The sequence below is a fragment of the Copadichromis virginalis genome, linkage group LG12, assembly GCF_057382275.1.
Source record: "Copadichromis virginalis isolate Kocher_CV1m ecotype Utaka linkage group LG12, C_Virginalis_male_GT1.1, whole genome shotgun sequence".
Taxonomy (NCBI): domain Eukaryota; kingdom Metazoa; phylum Chordata; class Actinopteri; order Cichliformes; family Cichlidae; genus Copadichromis; species Copadichromis virginalis.
In genome coordinates this window covers 17,894,833-17,916,702 of record NC_140629.1, presented here as the reverse complement: position 1 = coordinate 17,916,702, position 21,870 = coordinate 17,894,833, and the positions used below count along the sequence as shown (strand labels likewise).

The following is a 21,870-nucleotide window of genomic DNA, read 5'->3' as shown; positions in this document are numbered from 1 at the left end:
CGCAGGGGAGAAAAAAAATCACATGGAGGAGAAAAGGGCTCACATGTAATAACTGCAAGCTCTGATGATCCTAAAGGACACTTATGAAAGACCCTGGAGCAAAAAACATCCATAGCTAGCTGAAATTGCAGTCAGTGTGGGCCATGCAGTGCAGCTCAGTCAAAGAATCCTTGTTTCATAAAACCACCCAGGCACAGAAGAAATTGTGGCAGGGGGGCGGGTGAATGAATGAGCATTTGAGCAAACAACTGAGTGTTTACCAGTCAAAAGTATGGAGCAAGGCCATCCACCACACTGAAATTCCCACAGGTTAATGCAGAGTAAAGCCTCTCTGCAGCTGACACTTCACCTTTGAACTCCCTGTGAAGCAGGGGAAGCAACAAGAAAACTTTCCCACATGACTGAATTAGAGGCCATCATCTTGTTATTGCACACGTCTACCCTTGTAATTGCATTTACAAAAATTAAACTGGAACCGAGACGGCTCAATGCTTACAAGCACAAAGATCTTGAGACAGAAACTCCTCGTTATCTACATTCCACAGTAATGCCTTAGATTTAATACTCAGACAACGCACCATTTTCTGGTCTATGTCCAAGCAGTAAACAGCATTCTTCATCAAAAGAGCCTCTGTAGCAGCAACTAACACCCTGATTAGTGTTTGATCACGTTGTCATTAAGAACTTGTGTAGCTATTTTTAGGCACACATACTATAAAGATATTCTTGAGCAAATTGAATGATACATTCAAAGACAGTTCAAGAGTCAGAAAAACCAAAGCATCCTAGAAAAAAAGAATATACCAGGCCTCACTTAACCTGGAGTTGGCAGCAGTCTCCATGACTTCATAGCTTCTTCCCTTATGTGATGAAAAGCCAGACACCTGGCATGCTCTGTGGCACTTGGCATGGGTACACAAACAAAGAAACACTTCAAATTCAAAAACAATGCCAAATGCTTGCAGGTACAACACAGCATGAGTAATATCACCTCTTATATTGCTTCCATGTCACACAGTGTAAGACTTTTTGGACTAGAGTTCTGTTGACATGGTGAGAAACAAACTCTCTGCTTTTGAAACCTCTGACACAGCTGCAGCACAGAGAGGCAATATTTTTTTCAGCTTATACAGACAGAAAAGAAAGAATATTAGAATATCTCTTTGACATTCCTGTAGCATTTCCAATGGCCATATGTCTCTTCTGCCTTTTAACTCTATTGAATGAAGCACTCATTCTTCAGGTATTTCCTCCAAAAAGGAAAGAGGAACAAAGACAGTGGTGATTTGCAAAAGGACGGAGGTTAGATAGTGCATGCTCAATAAAGCTTTTGTCAAATTAAACGGATTGATTCCCTTCTGTGTCTTACTCGGAGCACAATAGCACACTCTTTCTCACATACAGACATGCATGCACACTCCCACAGGGACTTGTGAGGCCCACATGTGCAGCTGTGGACTGTGTGTGAACCCCAGTTGGGAGGGGAGACACTGAGGGAGAGATGGATGGCATGCAGTGTTGTTTTCTGTTTGCTGTCAGTAAGAGCTTTGCCATCTGTAAAAAGAAGAGCCCGCACCAGCGTCAGTGCAACTTGTTTGTCACATAGAAAGATTCCTCAAACAACCCCTCTGTAAACTTTGCAACAGCTGCAGACTGCAGACAGAGGATGCACTGTACTTTGGGGAGCACATATTTGAAAGTAGAATTTCATTTATCGGCCAAACTGGTTGTGCTCACAGTTGATCAATCGGGACACAAAAATTAATTAAAAAAAACCCCAAAACAAAACACTTTTGCTAACATACCCAACTTTGAAATGCTGTAAACTAGACACAGCAATGCCAGCAACAAACATAAAACAAGCTTGCAAAAGTCAGACAGAGGCGATTGCCCATAACAAAATTAAATCTGCTCTTTTACCTGCAAACTGAGCGCAATCTGACGAATGTACATCATATTGAGATCTTCCAGTATCCACAGTTTTTCCTCCATGTTTGCGTGCTTATCAACTGGCATCCTTTAGGCAGGTAACGAAAAGATTGACTTCCTTTTGAAGTTGTTGAGTTCAGACCCCTACCCCGCAGGAACCGGGGACACTGAGTTCATTATGGCAGTGTCCTGTTCAGTCGTCAATGATTAAGAAAGAAATCAGTGCGTAAAACAACGCGTAAAAGTTCCTCTCCGCATCCAAAACAAGCCTAGTAGGACCGGGAAAGCAGACAAGAGGTGGAGTGCATGACAGCATCGACTGCACTGTAGCAACCCTGTCCATAAAATTCCCCCAACTCGTTCACGGCGCGTATTCTTCTTCTGTACTTTTTCTCTCCGGGCGACAACGATCCTCTCAAACACCCACAGTCAACACCCAGCGGCAGCTGGAAAAGAATGGAGGCTTTTAAAATGCAATTGTTCTCTTTGTGTCTCTGTGTCCCGACTGTGAACGCCGTCTGTCCTCTTTGACAAGAGACCTTTCCACAAAAGGGCATCGCCTCTGCGGGAATGATAGGCACAACTACTCCACTGTGTGCGCCCTCACGCTGCCCAACTCGGCGCTAAATTAACCCCTACGACGCGCCTCTGGTGTTGATAATAACTCTTAAAAAATAAGAAACGGAGGAGAGAGAGAGAGAGAGACTGCCAAAGCAGAACTCACGCCCATAAAGCAAACACAAACATAAAGCAAATACCGCACCAGCACGCAAGCACAGCGGGGCGGAGAGCTTTGTTCATCTTAATAGCCTGATAATAAATGGAGAATTACAGTGTCAGAGTGGAGTAAGAGTGGGAATGTACACCGAAATATCACAGAAAACCGGCTTAATTCAAGAAGAGGTGCTTCAGGAAACATTTAAACAGTGGAAATACTCATATTTGACTCATTTTGTACGATTAACTTTTTAAAAAAAATATCACGTATCCCAAAAGAGTCGCTCAATATACATAGATCAGGGTCACACGCGTGAGCACAGTTCAAAAAGACCTGCTTTGAAAACAGACTGCGCAAACCTTTCATGTATCAGTGGACAACTGTTAACTCTCCAGGAAATTCTTAAAATATCCAACAAATATTTTTGGTTCTTCAAGTCATTTTTTTTGCGTGTGGGGGTCCTTATCAAAGCGAGAATATTCCCTACTTTGAAAATAAAGCGCTTCTTTCCACGCCAGAAGTCGGTCTCCTTTCCAAAGATCACAGCTGGCTGCAGTTTCCTGTCAACAGAGAGAATCCCAAAGTTTCACTCCATGTGAATTTCAGCCACAAATTCCCCTGATGGTTGCGTTTATGTCTGGGAAAAACTGTTTACAGTCAATCGGAATCTGCTCCACACAAAATACGGTGTGGAAGAAAAAACAAAAGTCACCCCAGTCTCCTCTCCAGTGCGCTCATGCCCGCGCTGTTGTGATGCGTGTATCCTTCCTTGTGCTGAGCAAACCACAAGCCGACCCCTCAACAGGAAACCGGCGTTACGTTGCAGGCTACTTACTCACTCAGACACATTAATTAAAAGGACACAAATTCTTCTGCTCTTTAACACTGAGGTGAGTCAGAGGTCACCAGAAAGGATTCATCATTAGTCAGATCACCCCTTAAAACAAAGTTACATGACATAGTGACAGGATGTTTTCCCACCACATTCCTCAGTTTTACAAGATATTTGGGATGACTCTTCTCTACACACATGTCCATATGGAACTCCATCACCCTGGAGCATGTCTCCTAAACTTGTGAACACATGCAAACAGTGAAAACAAAAGCGCTGATTAAGCCCTTTCACCTCAAAGAGGCAGAGCCAGGGGCGCCAGCAGTAAGCCAGGTCATTTCCCCAAGAAAAGCCTCCACCCTTAGAGTTCAAATCAGCCGGCTAATCTGCTGCAGATACCAACATATGCAGTAAGACAGGAGATTTATTGTTCCGGGGGTGGAAAAAGAAATAGTTGAGTTAAAATGCAAAGAGGTGCTTTTTGGCATCTCTTTGTGTGAGCGTGTGTGCGTCTGACTGGATACATAAATCACTCAGAATCTAAAATCACATGCAGCCGATCCTCTGTGAAAGGTGACCTGGCATGCTGCTGAAATGGAAAAATGTTAATCCAACAAGACCTCAGAAATATGCTGAACTCTGTACTACTGTACTAACCTGGGCTGAAACAAACTTAATAAGTCAGCTTATCTTATCTTTATGTTTTTTTTAAAGAATGAACAAACAACAAAAGATAAAATCAATATAAAATATATAAACTACTCCAATATCACTTAATCTATTTAGTTTGTCCTTAAGCTCCATTACAACAGCAGCAGTTCCCCGAGGCAGAACTGGCTGCAGGTAAATCTCCCTGCAGTAAACCACAAAGACTTACATATTATGACAAATGCCTAGAGGCTGAACAAAAACAGACAGAAAACAGCTATTATCTCAATGACAGGGCATACTGACAGGCGGTTTAACCAGCTCAAACACTGCATCTTGGCCCGAAGCCACTGAGAATAGGGCAAACTCAGCTAGCCAGAGACAGCTGATTAGAGGGATGTGTAGAAGCCTGACACCTTTGGGCCTGACCGATTTTGCGATGTTAAATAGCAGTTACCTGATTGACTGTTGCATTAGCAGTGACTGTTCTTCTGACTGAAGCAGGGCCAGATGTGCTAATTGGCTGCTATGAGGGAGCCAATGTATTACACAACCAGTTAATCCCTCACCAACTCTGAGGTTTAATGAAAACAGAGAAGACACACACACACACACACACACACACACACACACACACACACACACACACACACACACACACACACACACACTGAACCTTGCATAATAGAATCACAGAGGGTTGAACCTCTCTAAAGACAATACCCGGTGCCTTTGTTGTTCCTGAAAGGAAGTGTGGAGGAATATGGAAAACTTCCTGTCTGTACACCTAATCGGCTGGAGGAAAACACACTGGAGTCAAAGCACAGAGTGACCTGGTGGTGCTCTGCCAAACAACATTAAACAGGAAATATTATACCTGCCCTGTGCCCTGTGATGGACCAGCAGCCTGTCCAGAATGTGCCCAGCCTCTTACCTCACGTTGGAAAAACAATTCCGAAAGATGGATGGATGAAAAGCTGTTATACCTGCTTTAACAAGTTATAAGATTGCCCCACATATCTCCACAATGTGCACTTCAAGTTTCAGCTCAGGATACCAGACAGATCCTTCATTCTGCCAGGCCTATAATAAACCTGATTTTAGCTCTGCTCCAAACAGGCTGTTTCACTGTCTGTAGTTCTAATTCCAGCAGAAGTGCTGCTGCCCACGGGCCGTTCAGCTTCACGTCTGTGAGTGACAGAGCACAGCAGCAGCATGTTCAGATGACCACAGAGGAAACAGACCTGAATGAAAGATTCTGTCGCTTCCAACATATTGTGTAAATATAGTCAAAACCACAGCACAGCTGTTGTTTTTAACTTTAGTGAGTGGTGACTTGGCAAACAGGATTCAAATCAGGATTTAGAATAAAAGAGCAGCAGCTTGGAAAATGGCAGTAGGTGAGAGCTAGTTAACAGGCGTTTTAATGGGCATGGTTCAGCCACTGTTTTTTACTTGTTCGGCTGTCTGACAGCAGAGACACATCAACATGTAACACAAACTGGTTTTATTGGGCGCTTGGCTGTATAATATACAGAAACTGTCCGTCAGCACTGCAACTGCTCGGGACACAACTGCTTGGGTTAGCATACATGAATCTAGCCGAAACAACAATGGTGGGGCTGTTCTTTTAGAATTTAACTGTGCAACTTGGACAAGTCTTTTTCTCCACTTTAACATGACACCCATCTGTAAATCTGAAGTCAGAGGTGCTTTTCAATTTAGCGAGAAAGAAAAGAAACAAGAGGTTGATGTTATTGTGTTGGACAGACATACTGGAGACACTTTGTTATGTTAGAAAAACATAACAATGCAAAACGGCAGTGTGCATGTATACGTTGGAAAAAAAGTACTTTGGCTTAAAGACGGATTTATTATTGTTTTAATCTTTAAAAACCTTCCACATGCATAAATGACAGAAAGGGCTGGGTTTGGTGGCACAATTCAAAACACCCAGGTTTCCTTTATCAAATGTTTTCAAATGTCAAAAAGCAGAAAGACATGTTGTAATAAAACATCATCGGCAGATCCCACAAATCTGAACACAGAGTATTCCTATTGTTTAGACCAGCAATCCATAAATATAAAATAATATTAGGGAGATTAAAAAAAAAGAGTGTAAAGAAAATAATCATACTGGTGATTTTCAAACAAATGTAATGTTAAACTTCTAATCAGCATTAATGAGTAACTGGATTATTTCTTTATGTAAATCGATATGTGTAAAAAGTTAAATGCTGTCTTTGGTCTGAGGCACAGTGTGGCGGCAGAACAGGGCAGGGAACCACACGAGGGCCTCAGGCAGCCGTGCCCCAAACCACAACAAAGAAGTCTGACTATCATCAAAACCAAATCTGAAATCTGAACTCCACCACGACTCCCACTCGCTTAAATTACACACAGGGACACAGACAGCAACCCACGCTTACATACACAAATGCACATCTAGACATAAATAGATATAAACAAGTTGTAACAAAAATGGTCTCCAAATTTAGACAAGTGCCTTTGATCATGCTCGCAAATACTGTTGTTAAAATGAAACGGGATTGTTACAAACGTTTTTCACACGTTCAAGTAGATTTTTGGTCACACAGAGAAAATAAAAGACCTCCCAGACCACCAAATCAGCTGCTGTACACCAACATTTAACACAAAGAGTCACAAAGGTGAAGTTTTTTTTTGTTTTACATTAAGATAAAATTAAAATATTTTGTGATTGCACACAGTGAGGGGAAAAAAATGCTCTGATCAAAGTAAGAACAGGCGCACAGAAACAGAATATCTGACTCAACAGACTGGAATATCACAAGACTTCAATTACTTGGCAGTGTTAGGGTAGTTTAAGGCAGACGCTGCTCAACATGATGAGAGCCGTGCGTGATGAGCTGTGAAACCAGACATTTCATAAGGAAACCCCCTCCAGAGGTCAGTTCTCAGTTACAGAGCATGAAAAACCTGCGGCGACAGCCACAGAGTCATAACTCAGGCGCAGAGACGGTGTAATGACATTGTAAATCGCAACAACAGCCTAGCTTGTTATTAGGTGTATCGGCTTGAAGTGTGATACACTTAATAAGAAATCTGTCCAAATGATGGAGCTTCTACTTTAAGGTTAGGTAAAGGGGATGTTGTGGTGATGTGTGCAACGCTGAAGATGAAAAGTCAGACATCCGGCTGCAAATCACGCAACAGATATTCTTCTTTCATTGGAAATCCCATACTGTAATAGATGCCTTCACCCGAACCCATGGGTTAGCATACAAGATCTGGGCGAGGAGGCTGCCTAAGTCAGGGTAGAAGGCCAGGGAGTGTTTTAAGTGCTTAGTTGGAGGGCTGATCTTATTTCTCAGTATCACCCATTTTACTAATAGCTGTGAAAGAAAAACAGACTCTAATACAGACGACTAGAGAGACAGTTCAGCAGTTCAGCGGCAGTTTGGCTGCTCCCCAGAATCATTGCTGACTTTCAGGAACGCTAGCTCAGCTGGTCACAGGAGACTGCAGCATCTCATCACTCTGAAGGACCAGACATCTCAGTGAAAGAGGAACTCTCTCGTTAGGAAATTCATCTCAATTGATTTCTTGCCTCAGGGGTGCAGGCTGTGCAATATACAAGGACATGTGTGTGGCTCAGGGAGGATGTGTACACCAAGGCAATTCATTTACATTTTTTTTTAAAAATGTGAATGATTTTCTAAAATTAGTATTCATGACCGTAACATGAATATAAAGTGAACATTTAAAATTGTGAAGGGAAGGAGAAAGACGCGGCTCAGCAGCTGTGCAATGTGAAATGGAACAATGGCTCCCCCTGCAGATTAAGCAGCTGCAACAGCAAGATGTGCCGCCGAGGGAAACACTGTTTAACAGTGCAAGTTACAGAGTACTTCACAGAGAAATAATGGTTACACACAGCCTGAAGTGAAAAAGCTTTGATGTCTGTGTGGTGCACTTAAAAGCCTCTAATCTGGGGAAGTAAAAAAAAACAAGAACAACAAAAAAAAGGGAAAAGGATGTAAAAAAAGCTCCTGTTTGTTTCCAACTAAAACCAGACGTGACAAAGATGACTTTCACAGACACGAGAAGTTCAAAAAGAAGAAGAAGAGGACAATGTTTCCAAATATAAACAGTAAGATTATAAAAACAAAAGGTTGAAAACCTGTAGTTTTATTAGGCATGAGGTCATGCCTGCTGGACTATAAAACTTATTTTTATCACTGATTAATGCCAAGGCGCTGTTTGTTTGTGGGTAAAAACCAAAGCAAGAGCCACTAATTGAAACATCTGCAGAAACAATACAAGACTAAACACCTGCAGAGGAGACATTCAGGAAACTACAAATCAAACAAACACTGCATCTTTATGCTAGGTTTAATACTTTTGCCAGCTTGGAACGAGGAGGGAGAGGACCTAATGTGGCATTTTAATCAAAAAGGTATGGAAAGGCAGCATTACCTTATACGAACTGAAGGTCTTCGTTGTTTATAAATTCCCCCCTCGATTCAGAATATTCAAAAAATAATCTTCAGCACTGGAATTAACTTCTTGATAAAAATGTTTCTTTCATATTCACATGACACCGTGCAAATGATTTATCTTGCAGCCACTAGCATTTCTTAGGTTTTCTGACTGGCTGGCTCATTGTACTCGGGGGAATTATGCAGTGAGGGTTGAGTTTGGACACAGGCACAGAAAGATAATAATGCATAATGTGCCCTTTATGTAAAACCAACAACATGTTGGGTTTAATTTTTTTTATACACATCGGTGATTTTGTACTGCGCTTTTTCTTCAGTTAGTGAAGTATTAATTTAACCTAACTTCAACAAATACACTGTTTAGAAGCACATCAGATGTCAATGGGGAAAACAATCATGCCGGATATCTATACTGATATGAACTGGGTTATGTTTTAAGAAGAAAAGGATGTCACATAATTTGAGGGAAAGGTTCATTCAACTTACAGAATTTAAAGACATGCCAGAAATCTAAGGAAAGAAATATGCTGGACATGATGCTTTCTCCACAGCTTCTCCACGCCCTTTCACATTTGCTACATATGCTCAGGATAAATCTGCTCTCATCTGTGAAAAGCACAGGAGGTCGGCGATGGACCTGCCAATTATGGTATTCTATGGCATTGAGCACAGGGAAGACTAAAGGATGCTTAGTCCTCAGGCCACCCTCATGAATTATGTTTCTGATTGTCTGGTCAGAGACATTCATACCAGTAGCCTGCTGAAGGTTATTTTGTAGCTCTGGCCGAGCTCATGCTGGTCCTTCTGGCACAAAGGCGCAGACACCAGTCACGCCGATGGGTTAAAGACCTTCTACGGCCCTGTCCAGTTCTCCTAGAACAACTGCCGTCTCTCCTGGAATCTCCTCCATGCTCTTAGATTGTGCTGGGAGACACAGCAAACCGTCTGGCAATGACAAATGTTGATGTTCTGTCCTAGAGGATTGTGTGCAGCCTCTGTAGGGTCCAGGTATCACCTTATGCTACAAGTAGTGACACTGACACTAGTCAAATGAAAAGATGAGGTAGGAACAAATGCCAGTAATCTTGACCTGTAAAACAATTCCTGCTTTGGGGATTGCCCTATTGTTGTTCGACTTCACCCATCGTTAACTGCAATAACACCAAAGCAGCTGAAACTGATTAACAACCCCCTCTGCTACTTAACTGACCAGATCAATATCCATGAAGTTTAACTGACTGTTTTTTTGAGCAGTGTAGCAGAATCTTCCATAAGAATTCTTCAAACTCTAAGTGCCTTCTTCAAATTACCCTTTTGTTCAAACAATGCCTCCAATTGATTTTCTTAAATTAACTATGAAACATAAAACAGCACATCATAGCATCTGTGAAGCTGTAATTAGCAGAAAAGTTCATTTTCTGGCTAGACAATTAATCACAAGATTGATTGATTGCAGTGTATTTCAGTGTGACGTACAAGAAAAGTCCAACAAAACCACGAACACTACTATAAAGGTGTATCAGATGGCTGCATGCTGTGAAATACTTTTAAGGCAGTTTTTGACTGATTTTTCCTTTGTGCTGTTATGACATTTTGAAGCCCTGATTGGCCATCCTATTTTACTGCTGTCAAACGATGCAAACTGGCATTCGATCTGCTCTACCTAATATCTTTTTGGCAATATGATTGACACTACAAGTGCTTTTTCACATCGAAATGCGGCTCACATTTGATGGTATAGTCACAAAGGTATTCAGAGTATCATTCATATCTGACGGCATGCATAATTAAACATCAAAAATCCGCATGAGTGAACACCTACAATGATTGCTTTCGTTCCTTGAGGTAGGCAATAACGAAAAAACACAGGGACAGACCACAGAAAATAAGTGCTGAGACATGAGCAAAAAACCCAGCCTTACTACAATATGTGACAGTGCACCGTCTGCCACTGGGCCCAGTAAACACACACATTAAGACGCAGGCATGCTGGCAGGGACTTGTACACTGTGCAGCATGCTGGGAAAGCAGACATGCATAGTAGAACCATCTGCTCTCATAAAGTCAAACACCTGCTTGGCATCAACAAAACAGAGAACATCGCTGGCGCTTGTGCCCCCTTTGCCCTCTCCTCTCCACGGTAACATTCAGAGAACTCCCCATTAGGCTGCGCTGCAACAAATTTAAGATGCGGCTGTGAATTCAGAACCAACGCCGCACTAAATTATTTGGTACAAAGAGCAACACAATACCTACATCTGAAACATCCACAGTTTATCGGTTATTACATGCCGTTCACCGTAGGGTGCAGTCGGTCATTTACCTTGAACACATCACTTTGTATCTCAGTGAGATTACACAAAATGAAAACAATAGCCTGGATCAGTGCAGGAACGGGCATGCACAACACACCCGCTTGCCCCTCTGAACATTTCTCAGTATTGATTCCTTTCACTGTGCGTTCCCCTGTATAAAAGAGAGGCCCTGACTCTATCTATTTCATATTAATGTTAGGTGGTTATAAGCCTCTTTGTGCAGAAAAAGAAATGAAAGACAAGACCAGAACAAAAAGAGCTGTAGAAAAAGGTGTAGCACAGTGGGCTGACATAGACATGCCCCATATCCTTCAGCCTTATTGAATGTGTGGAATTGAAGGTTAATGACTTGTCCCTGGTGAAGTTACAGGCTAAAGTTAGAATATGAAATGTTGCAATGAACCCACACAGCGTGCAAAGCGAGTTTTTTCCCCCTCACTGTTGCCCTCTTTGGCTTCTAGGGCCATACAAGATGTAGGAAACCTCAAACCTCGGGGGTTTTATAATTTCATAAACCCAAATTCCAAGCGCGACATACAAACGCCAACATCTACAAAGATTTCTATTTCAAGCACAGCATGTTTGTCAGAGAATGGCATTTTTCTTCATGGAGACAAAGCCGCTCATGTTTCTAAGCCCTCGGTAATAAAAGGGGCTGACGACAAGTGCCTCGGACTGTAAATGATACCGCATGTTGGAATTTGGGTGTGCATGTGTGCCTTTTTGTCAATGTTTAACAAAGCTGTACTCAGTGGGGGTCTTGTGTTAGAAGGAAGAAGATACTTCTAACATAAGACAGTCAAATGATGTTGTGCAGTGTGTTTGAGCTTGGCTGAACAAGTTGGCTGAATAATAATAAAAAAAAAAAAATTTAATTTAAAAAACAGAGACTAAAGGAACATAAACCAAATTGTCTGTGGCTTTCCATAAGTAAAGAATCTGGATCAGTAAAGTGGGTTAGCCCTGAAGTATGTGTCAAAATGGACCCATTTCCCTGTTTCATCAGGGGATCTGAGCCCGAAAGCAGTGGAGTGGCCCACATAATATGGCTCTTGGGAGAAAGAAGGTGTTAGGAATGATAGAATTAGAAGAACAAGGACTGGCAAACGGATACAGAACAAAGGGTTTACCTGCTCTACATTCCATTAAATTTACCATTTCTGTCATACAATCCAGAGGAAATCACACAGCGCTGTTCTACTACCTTATTCAGAGCCTATTCTAGTTCATTTCATATTTCTTTAATGCCATGTCGCAGCCATTCATACACATATACGTGAGCTTAGTTCACAACAACGGACGAACACAAATCCTTCCATTGTAACATTACCCTCTTTCCCAATATTACGAGAGGATGGAGACAAGAAGGGACTTGTATGGCAACAGGTCTGGGTTACTCTGACTCAAAAGCTTTATCCACCTCACTAACTGAGGTAGTAACTGAGTGAGACAGCTCTGATGATGCATGGAGGAAGTTTCCCATCTGGGAGAGTGGGAAAGTATCCAGTGATTAAGCCTTCAATACTTAGCTCTCTGTCTGTCTGTTAACCGAATCACTGCCAGTGACAGCCTTACACAGGACAGCGTATGCTGGGTGAACAAAGGAGAATATGCAATGGACCTTACTCAGAGAGACACTGGTGCTTAGTCACTGTCTGTATGTGTGTGTCTGTGTATGCGTATGAGGCAGGGGATGACCGAATGATCACATGAATGATTAACAGCAAGTTTAAAACATAAGCTTTCATTCATAATACTTGTTGGTACGGTAGGCAGGGACTTCACAATGTACAGACATGTGTGAATTAGATACTGGCTGTAAGTGTGACTCACTTCCTCTATGTGCCTATATGTATATTTTACATGCCTGTTCTGCTATCGGTCTTGTCGCCTTGTTCACAACAAAACCCTTTAATGTGCAAAAGTGCATATCAGTGTTTGGGTGGGGTTTACTTGCAACATAAGAAGCAGCAGACCCTCAGCTGTTAAACTGCACCGTGACACCAGCTGCCAAATAGAGACACTAACCACACAGCAAGACAAGAACACTTATGTCCTTACACAAAGGCAGCCTAACTTTCCATTCACAGCAGCAAGAAGCTGGAAGTAGATCACTGAACTAGAATACTGTAACAAAGCCACAATAGAGGGTAAGAAAGTAGTGCGCTAACACTGATTGCCTAAAAATGAAAAGTCCCCACAATAACCCTGAAATGTAGTTTTATCTTTTACCATCATGAGACTAACCATCTCTGAAACCCAAGCATTAAAAGTTTTATCCACCCAATGGGCCTTATAGATAAGATAAGGCTGTGAGGAAAGTGCTGCCAGCACACAAGGACATTCTGTATCTCTGAGTCTAATGATGCGTGCATGTTTGTGGGTCACAGAAACCCCAACAAACAGGTGTACTGTACATTTTGTTTTATATGTAACACAATATTTTTCCCCTTGGCAAATGTAAAGACTCACAGCAATGATGAAATTCAAACAACTGAGTCAGTGTTGCAATGGCAATTTAGTTTATATTATACTGTCAATACAAGAGCTTAAGGGCTTTTGTAGACACACCTAGACTACGAGGTGACTGTCAGCTGTTTCTTTGAATAGCTCACTCACTGAGTAAATGAATAAATTAGACTCAAATCACTATTAAGACATTAAGAATTGTTGATGTGAGTTTTCATGCCAAACAACAGATCGTTGTGTTAAATAATAAACTACAGCATAACCTTGCCTTGCATGAAAATAATAGAAATTGGCGCGTGGGTTGAGTTCAACAGTGAAAGAAGTTAGAATCTATTTAATACTTTATTTGAAGAATAAAGCTTTGTTCTCACTATCACCAAACACATTAGGCAAACAGTCCAGCCATTACCACGGGGAACAATGGCTGGCCATTGGTTGAATTTTACCCGAAGCTCGATGAAACCGAGATTAAACAATTTAAAATTTGTGCGAGCTCACAGACGCTGCGTGGGAAAAGTCCTCCGCAATGACGTCGCCATTAAAAAAAAGAAAAGAAAAGTTAAACATTTACTGGTTAAAACATCAAACCCAGAAAGTCTCCCAGCAGACAGCTCCAGTGGCGAAGCTTTGTTTAAGAAGAGAGGTTTCACAATGGCTAAACTTTTCCCTGGCATCTCTCCTGTACCCCTGCAGTGTTAAAAATGCGAGAAAGCCCTGAGGGTACACATGTGAAACACACACGCGCATGCACGCACACACACACACACGCGCACATATCTCTATGTAGGGCAGTCTTCAAGCATTTATTCAAGAATTCAGGAAAGCGGAGTGCATCCAGTCTTCAGAAAGCTCAGGCCTCTGAGTCCCTTCCCAGGCATTTCACGCCCCAGAACAGTGTTTAGTTTTTGGCTACAGTGCAGCGCAATAAGCCAATTGTTTTTTTGTTTTGGTACACAGGCCTGCCTTGAATGTGAGACTTTCAGCATTCCTTCAAAGTGAGTCTTCACTCAGCGGATGCACGGCTTGGGGTGCTTTGTCTTTGTTGGCAAAAAGTGTTTTTCCCGACAACATCTACGCGACCTCTCTCCCTTCGTGTGTGCTCTCAGGCAGATATATGCTTACATAAAGAGGTCACAGTCTTCTGCCAGGCCACATGAAACACCAGAAGCGGCACTTGGAGGCCGCTGCCTCTGTGAACTATAAAACACACGTTTAAACATCTGGAGAAAACATACTGGTTTGTAACTCCAAAGTAGATCAAATATTACCAAGGTGCAACAGTTTCGACTGATAAAAGGTCATAAATTAGTAAAAACGAAACAAAGCAAATAAACCTTTCTCTAGCTGACTAACGTGTTCTTTTTATGGCCAAATGATAAGCAAAGACAGTTAGTATCCAAAATTTCACTAAAGCCACAACTATGTTCACTTTGGATACTTCCTTTAGAGAGCCTGTGGCTACACAGGGTGGAGGAGAGCATGACACCAAAGCCAACCACAACCCAAAACTGTTAAAGCTTTTTCCCAACAGAAATGGCACACTCCCAGACCTTGCCATACACTGTTGCAGGCTGAGAAAAGAGTGTGGGTGGATGGGCGCGCCATCGCGTATACCTAACCACTTCCTGGCCCTTTATAGCTGGTATTAGCCACAGCGCTGTGGACCAGTGTGGTCCATCCTTGAATTAAACATGGCACGACGGCAGAGCAATGAAATAGTGGACATTCCACCACCACCTCCATAATAACTGCACTATCCCAATCTCCCACCGCATGCCTGGCTGGCTTCAGCTGAAAGAACAGAGCTGGTGAGGATGGAGACAGTGTGTGTGTTTGTGTTTTTGTGTGTGTATAGACTGTGTACAGATACACTGGTGGCCTTGTGGATCAGAGTGAAAAAGCAGATGTGCTCTTCGCTCCCACTGAGCAGGCAGTCAAAGGATCGACGAGACGGCTGCTGTGTGGACATCTGTACAAATCACTTGTTCGCTTTCTCACTCTTCCAGCTTGTGGCCATATCACCCTGTCAATTTGTGATACAAAAACAGCAGAATGCCTCGGCTCTATGCCGCAGAAGACGCAGAGAGAGAACACTGCAAGACAGCCAGCCAGGACCTTTATGTTTCGATAATGTAGAGACACTCGAATTACATTCAAGCAGCATAAAAAAAGCTTGCCGTGGATGTAATATATCTAAATGTCGAGCAGCGCCTGGCAATATTTTAAACATTTGAATATTTTATTTGCATAACTGATTGCACTACTTAAACAATTTATGGAAATCACCAACGTCTGCCACTGGATTTTTTTAACGCCATTTAAAGGATAAAAAATATGCAATGCAAATTCATAATTGCACTCCTGTATATCTGATGGAATATAAGGGCCTGGATTTGATAAATGGTGTGTGCGTTTCATTTGTTGATAACATGTCACTGACTTAGAAAAATTCGACACAGGCCACCTTCGCTCGCACACATTTACATAAGAGAATCAAGTGCTGGCACATTCGCACAAACGTGATACTCCCTGGCACTGTGAAAACAGGGTGCTTTCACAGCGCTTCATTGAAATGCTGCAGATTGGTTCCACGGTGGCACAGAGAGAGCCCCGTAACACAGGGAGCCAGAGGAAGGTCCCAAGTTCCTGAAAGAGGATCATTAGCATTGGCAACAAAGGCAGAGACACAAATTACTCTTGTATGAGAACCAGTGGAAAGCAGATTACAGAGTTAAGGAAGTGATCATTGTTGTCGTTGTGAAAAGAAAGGAAGTCTTTACCCTGATAAATAACTAATACAGAGACCGGGGGGAAGTAATGAGAATTAGAGGTGGAATATTTATGAAGCTAGCTTTGAGGCTGGTGTTGCTAGTCATTTCTTATCAGTACTTCAACTGTTTTTGGTTTAATTTCCCAAAAGAATAGACAAAACAGTACAAAAATAGGTAAACACTAACCTTCACTAAAGCACACTGGCCAAATTAATGATTACTATGTAATAAGGTTAATAACTCCTGCTCTGCACACTAAAAAGACTGTGCTATTTCCTCATCTCTCTTATAACAGTGCCTTTGAGAATGTTTGTTTATGCAATTTGTAAGCTCCTTTTTTTATTTAATGTCTGATCTTCAGCTCGCACCACCTGATAGAAACCAGACAAGACATGAGATCATCCCCTCCTGTCTGTGAAGCTGTACAGACTTAACCACATTAACACCGCTGCACATCTAGTGAGTGTAACTGGCCTGTGCGGGCCTGTGTGCCAGATATGATATATACAGGCTCCTCAGACGCCGGATCCGAGTAAATCTGACTGCGGATCAATACGATGGAGTGTGCCTCACCTCCCAGGGGTTAGTAGTGTTTTCTTGTGACATGAATTATAAACAACAGGTGAACATACAGTTGCCTGACAATGTTTATGCCTGCACACGGTTATAAAGCAAGTGAGATTCAGGGATGTAGGAGAGAGCAAATCAATACCCTGCCTTGATCATTTGCTATATTGCACCATTAACATTCCTTATGTATCCTCTTACATCTGGGCCTCCCCGTCTCTTTGCTCACACACACTGTTTCACACGTACACATCCCCTTGTCTTACTCCTGTCTGGCAAAACAAAATCCCAATCATCAGCTTCCAGAACTGCAGACACATCTCATATGTGAGCGTACTTTTAATTTAGCAGATCCAAAAACAACAAGGATGTGCTTTTGACTAAAAGCAGTTTAAAATTAACATGCAATCTAATGAGGGCTCACAGGCAAGTGTGCATGTCTGGAAGGGAGTGCAAAGAGAGGTGCACAGAGGCAAGACTTCCACCCAAACACTATTAAAGTGGATCGTGAGTAAAAATAATTAGAGGTAAGTTTGGAAGTCACTTCTAAGCCTGCCTGCTTTACTGACAAACAGTGGCTAATATGAAGCAGATGCTGACATGGGCGATTTGTAAGCAGGAAGAGGGAAAACATGCAGGAAGAATTGCAGTTCTAATCCAGTGACAAACAGCTGAGGGGGGAAAACACAGGACTACAGCTTTGACCTAGTTCCCAACTTATTGTTGAGGATGTATTGCCCAGCAGTCAAAAGTGAAACATTTAAAAAGAATTAAAAGTGAGTTGCTTTGAGAAAGTTTGCAGATAAAATGTCAGAGAGATGTGTAATGATTTAATAATGTAATACATTTAATGAAAGAAAAAGAAAAGCATCTGAAGGTTCAAGCATCATAACCAAAACTACACAATACAAGGCTGAGGAAGTTACCATAGAGACACGTTAAAGTCTCTGCGGGTACATTATTAGTTTTTATTTAGAGTCGGGTAAAGCGGTTTGGAAATGCTGCAATTAGACGTTTAATTTGAAGACGTGAGCGCAGCAGCAGCAGCAGCTCTCCTGTGCAATTTAATTAAGTTTTTTTGTGTGTGTGCCGAGCAAAGCAGGCTACACTCTCGCATTCGGAGCAAGATTAAAAGTCTACCAGATATTTTGGTTTGTAGAGGGAGTGAGATCAGTCGAAGTTGTAAACAGAGCATTTCTCTTCTCTCTCTGTGTGTGTATGTGTGTTTGAGACGGCTGCGATAAGAGAATCGGAGAATCAGAGTCTACCTGGGATGTGTCCAGGAAAACGCTCTTTCTGAACTTCCCCCGCCGTATCTCCATTTCAAGGGCAGAGCCGCGAGCAACGGTGGCTCTCGCTGTTTGATTTCGGCAAAACATCGTTTCTGCTTTCTGGCAACTTCAGTCAGGGCAAGCCCCGTGTGGAGCGTTTTAGTTCAACTTGAATGGAGCGCAAAGCGTAAGAAGCCGCTTCGAAAACTGCCGAACAACCAAAGCGCACAAGAACCAGGTTGGCATAAAAAACAAAAAAGCCCACAAAAATTTAAGCAACCACCCCAAAACACCGGCGCTCCTTCTGATGTGAGAGGCTGAAGCAGGTCTTCTGGCAGGAAAAGAGCGATTGAAGGGCCTTCCTTGTCAGCAGTTTCCCAGTTTTCACAGCACTGTCCCGAGTGCGTCCAGCAGTGACACAGTGACACCCCATGTGGTACAGCTGACTGAGACCTAACTTTGCCCTGCTCTGCATCCAGAGACCTCTACTGGTGATGAATGGCAGAGACTCACTATTGCACTTCGAAAACCCTGTTGCAGGCCCACTTTTTTTCTTTTTCCTTTCTTTTTTCTTTTTCACTGAAGCGATTACTTGGAAACTCTTTCACAACACAAACTATTTAAGCATTAAGGTGTAGTATGCACCATGAAATAAATTACATATAAGCAAATAAATAAATAAGAAGGGAAAAAAGTCCAATTAGCCTTTATTTTGAGAGCCTTGTCTGCTTTTCCAGTGTTTCCTAGGCATTATTGTCAAAGTGTAACACATTGCTATTCTTAATCCCATTTCCATATATATTTTAATAAGCGAAAGTTTCTCAGTTGTATTAATTGCTCGTGTTCACATCACTGGGATGACAATGAAAATCGGTTTTATCGGCAGCTTTAGCTGCCAGCTGAAGGCTTTCGTAGCCACTCATAAAAGGAGGCTATAAGGATCTTTTTAAACATAATGTTTATAACAGTCATTATGTGCTCCTCTGGAATTCTCTTTTCCCTAATATCAATAATGTAGCCACTTTACGGGGCTGTAAAGATAGGGGTATGGACTTTACTTTCATGGTAAGACGTTTTATTTATGAGCATCTGCAACAGAGCATGACGACCCAGCAAGAACGTGAATCAGAATTTGTGACTGTGCTGGAGCTTCTGGGTCAGAAGGTAATCGAGGCTCTTTCTCGTTGACACCGAGGTCACGTCCACGAAAAGAGACAGATAAGATAAGATAAGATAAGATAAGATAAGATAACCTTTATTAGTCCCACACGTGGGAAATTTGTTTTGTCACAGCAGGAAGTGGACAGTGCAAAAGTTATGACGCAAAAATTAGAATACAATAAGAATAAATACAGTACACAGCTGTACAGAATAGAATAAAATAATATACTATATACAGTAGAATAAAATAGAATAAAAATATACAATAAGATAAAAATAGAATACGAATGCTATATACAACTGAGTAAAAATACAACGATGCCAGAAAAGATTATTGCACTTAGTGTTATTGCACATGTGTGGATGTGTGTGTTTGTTCAGTTAAAGTCTTTGTTGTGGAGTCTGACAGCAGTGGGGAGGAAAGACCTGCGAAATCTCTCCGTCCCACACCGTGGGTGCCGCAGTCTCCCACTGAAGGAGCTGCTCAGTGCTGTCACAGTCTGCTGCATGGGGTGGGAGACGTTGTCCAACAGGGATGACAGCTTAGCCGCCATTCTCCTGTCACTCACCACCTCCACTGGGTCCAGAGGGCATCCTAGAACAGAGCTGGCCTTCATCCAGTTCAAAAGCATAAGAAAATAAGAAAATAAATCAGATACGCATCCCTTGAAGTTACTGTATGAACCGGTTGCCTTTGTTGCAGGTCATCAGCACAAATGTCTGATACTTTGCACGTCTTGTCTGAATGCTTCAAATTCAAAAAACCCTTTTCTAGATCTGCTTTCTTTGATAAATTGAGCAATTCACTTGTGATATTTCAGCTATTCAAGGCAAAAGAGAAGTCTGGGCTTTGTCAGTTATCCATCCATTTACTGCAATCCCATATTTCAAATACTCCTTTATGCAAAAAAGACACACAAAAGTTAAAAAGCCTAGGCTGGAAATCAGTTCAGCAAAATAAAGTCTTAGACAGGGATCAGTGTGAGTCAATGCTGGCTGTAATGATCTTATTATTTATTTTAACTGCTTTCATACATAATATGTAATTACCTTGGTATCATATATTGCTGTTTTTTAAAATTATTATTTGTTTTGTTGACTTCTGTCTGAATCATAAACAGCTGTCTGTCTGCCAATATTTAAATATTAATTTTGTGATTGTTTGCTGGCACTTCTTTGTATGTAAATATGTAAATAGCGCTGCTTTTCAAATTCTCTGTCGCAGCCACTTTACTCAGGTTGGTACGCAGCCCTCACCGACACTTTAAATACATTATTATTATTATAATACATTATTATTGTACTTTATTGAGCCCCGTGGGGAAATTGCTCTCTGCATTTAACCCATTCACTCAGTGAAGCAGTGGGCAGCCATTGGGCGCCCGGGGAGCAGTGTGTAGGGACGGTACCTTGCTCAGGGGTACCTCAGGGTAGCTGTTAAGGGGAATCGAACCCCCGACCTACCGATCATGGGGCAACCACTCTACCTACTGAGCTATCCCTGCTCGTGTTAAATGTGTTAAATCTGTGATTTAACACATAGAGCTGAGTTTTACCAGTTCTGCTTAATAGTGCAAATTTATATTTAACTGTGTCAACAAACATTTTGTTGCGTTTGGTGTTAATGGTGTTTGTGCCACTATTTTCAAGATGTAATGTTGACTGCAGTGAATGTTTGGCGCTCTATCTTTGTGGAAAAAGGAAAAGGGGTTAGCACAGCTCCCATTTCTCTAAAAATCCCCCAAAGTCTCTTATCTAAAAGCAGGTTGTTTGTTGATGTTGGGAGCTTGGGTAAATAGCTAAAGGCACTGTAACTCATGCAGCAATGCGATCTCACTTGGATGTCTGTCTGTTTCCTAGAAGGATCTATGTGAAATGCAGATTATGTTTACATGCTTCATGTAGTTCTGGTCAGTAGGGGGTAGACAGTCACAGAGGGGAGCGGTGCTTTCCCAAGCAAGGTCTGACCCCCTTTCAACTCCTCACTGGGCTCCACTGAGCCCTTTGGGCAGCTCAGTTTGCTGCAGAGTCAGGCAAGCCTAATGGGCTTATGTGCAAGCCTCGCCGTGGCAGATTTTAGACCCATCTGTGGGGAAAAGATATGTCTGGTTTATCACCCCTCATTTATAGTGCATATTCTATTTGTAAATTCCACAAACTACATTTTCTCCTGTTACCGTCCCTCTTTCTTCTCCTGTTCTCTCTCTTTTGCCCCCGCACATGCACACAAAACAGCAAAAAAAGAAAGAAAAAGAAAACAAAAAGACTGCTGCAGTGAGAATCAAATACAGCAGTAAACACCGGCAGTCACAGTGGGCAATAAAATGCCGACCACAGCCAGTACACAAACAAAGAGACTGCTCTTCTGTCAAGCAATGGCTATGGAGCAGCTGGAGGAAGATCACATGGTATAAAAAAAACAACAAAACAAAACAAAAAAAAGCCAGGAGACAATCATGCTGTTACAACCTATCACAAAACCATATTCTGTTCAACCTTCTCTCGCTCTCACACACAAATTGCTCACCACTTCAGGAAGAATGAGCATAAAGTAGAGGAAATATAGGAAATATGTTCATGAAATGAATGTGGCACAGCTTCAGCAGCATGATTGTGGCTGTTGCCACTGTAATTGCATGTGGTTTTCTATATTCTAAATATAAAAATGAACAAAGTATCTGCAACCATCGTCCCATTTCCTCCTCTGT

General features: G+C 41.9%; 1 protein-coding gene across 3 annotated transcripts in view; it reads right to left on the bottom strand.

Annotated features, from left to right (window-relative positions):
- Positions 1-18,430, bottom strand: part of rtkna (rhotekin a) — a 53,772-nt gene extending 35,342 nt beyond the window's left edge. For 2 of the 3 annotated variants that reach the window (XM_085475110.1, XM_085475111.1), the window contains exon 1: positions 17,999-18,430. In XM_085475110.1, the coding sequence (XP_085331236.1) occupies positions 17,999-18,109 (111 nt within the window). In that variant the 5' untranslated portion in view covers positions 18,110-18,430. Of the gene's footprint in view, positions 1-1,920; positions 2,884-17,998 lie in introns of those variants that run through there. The other variant, XM_085475112.1, reaches the window with a different exon arrangement.
- Between the last annotated feature and the right edge of the window lie 3,440 nt (positions 18,431-21,870).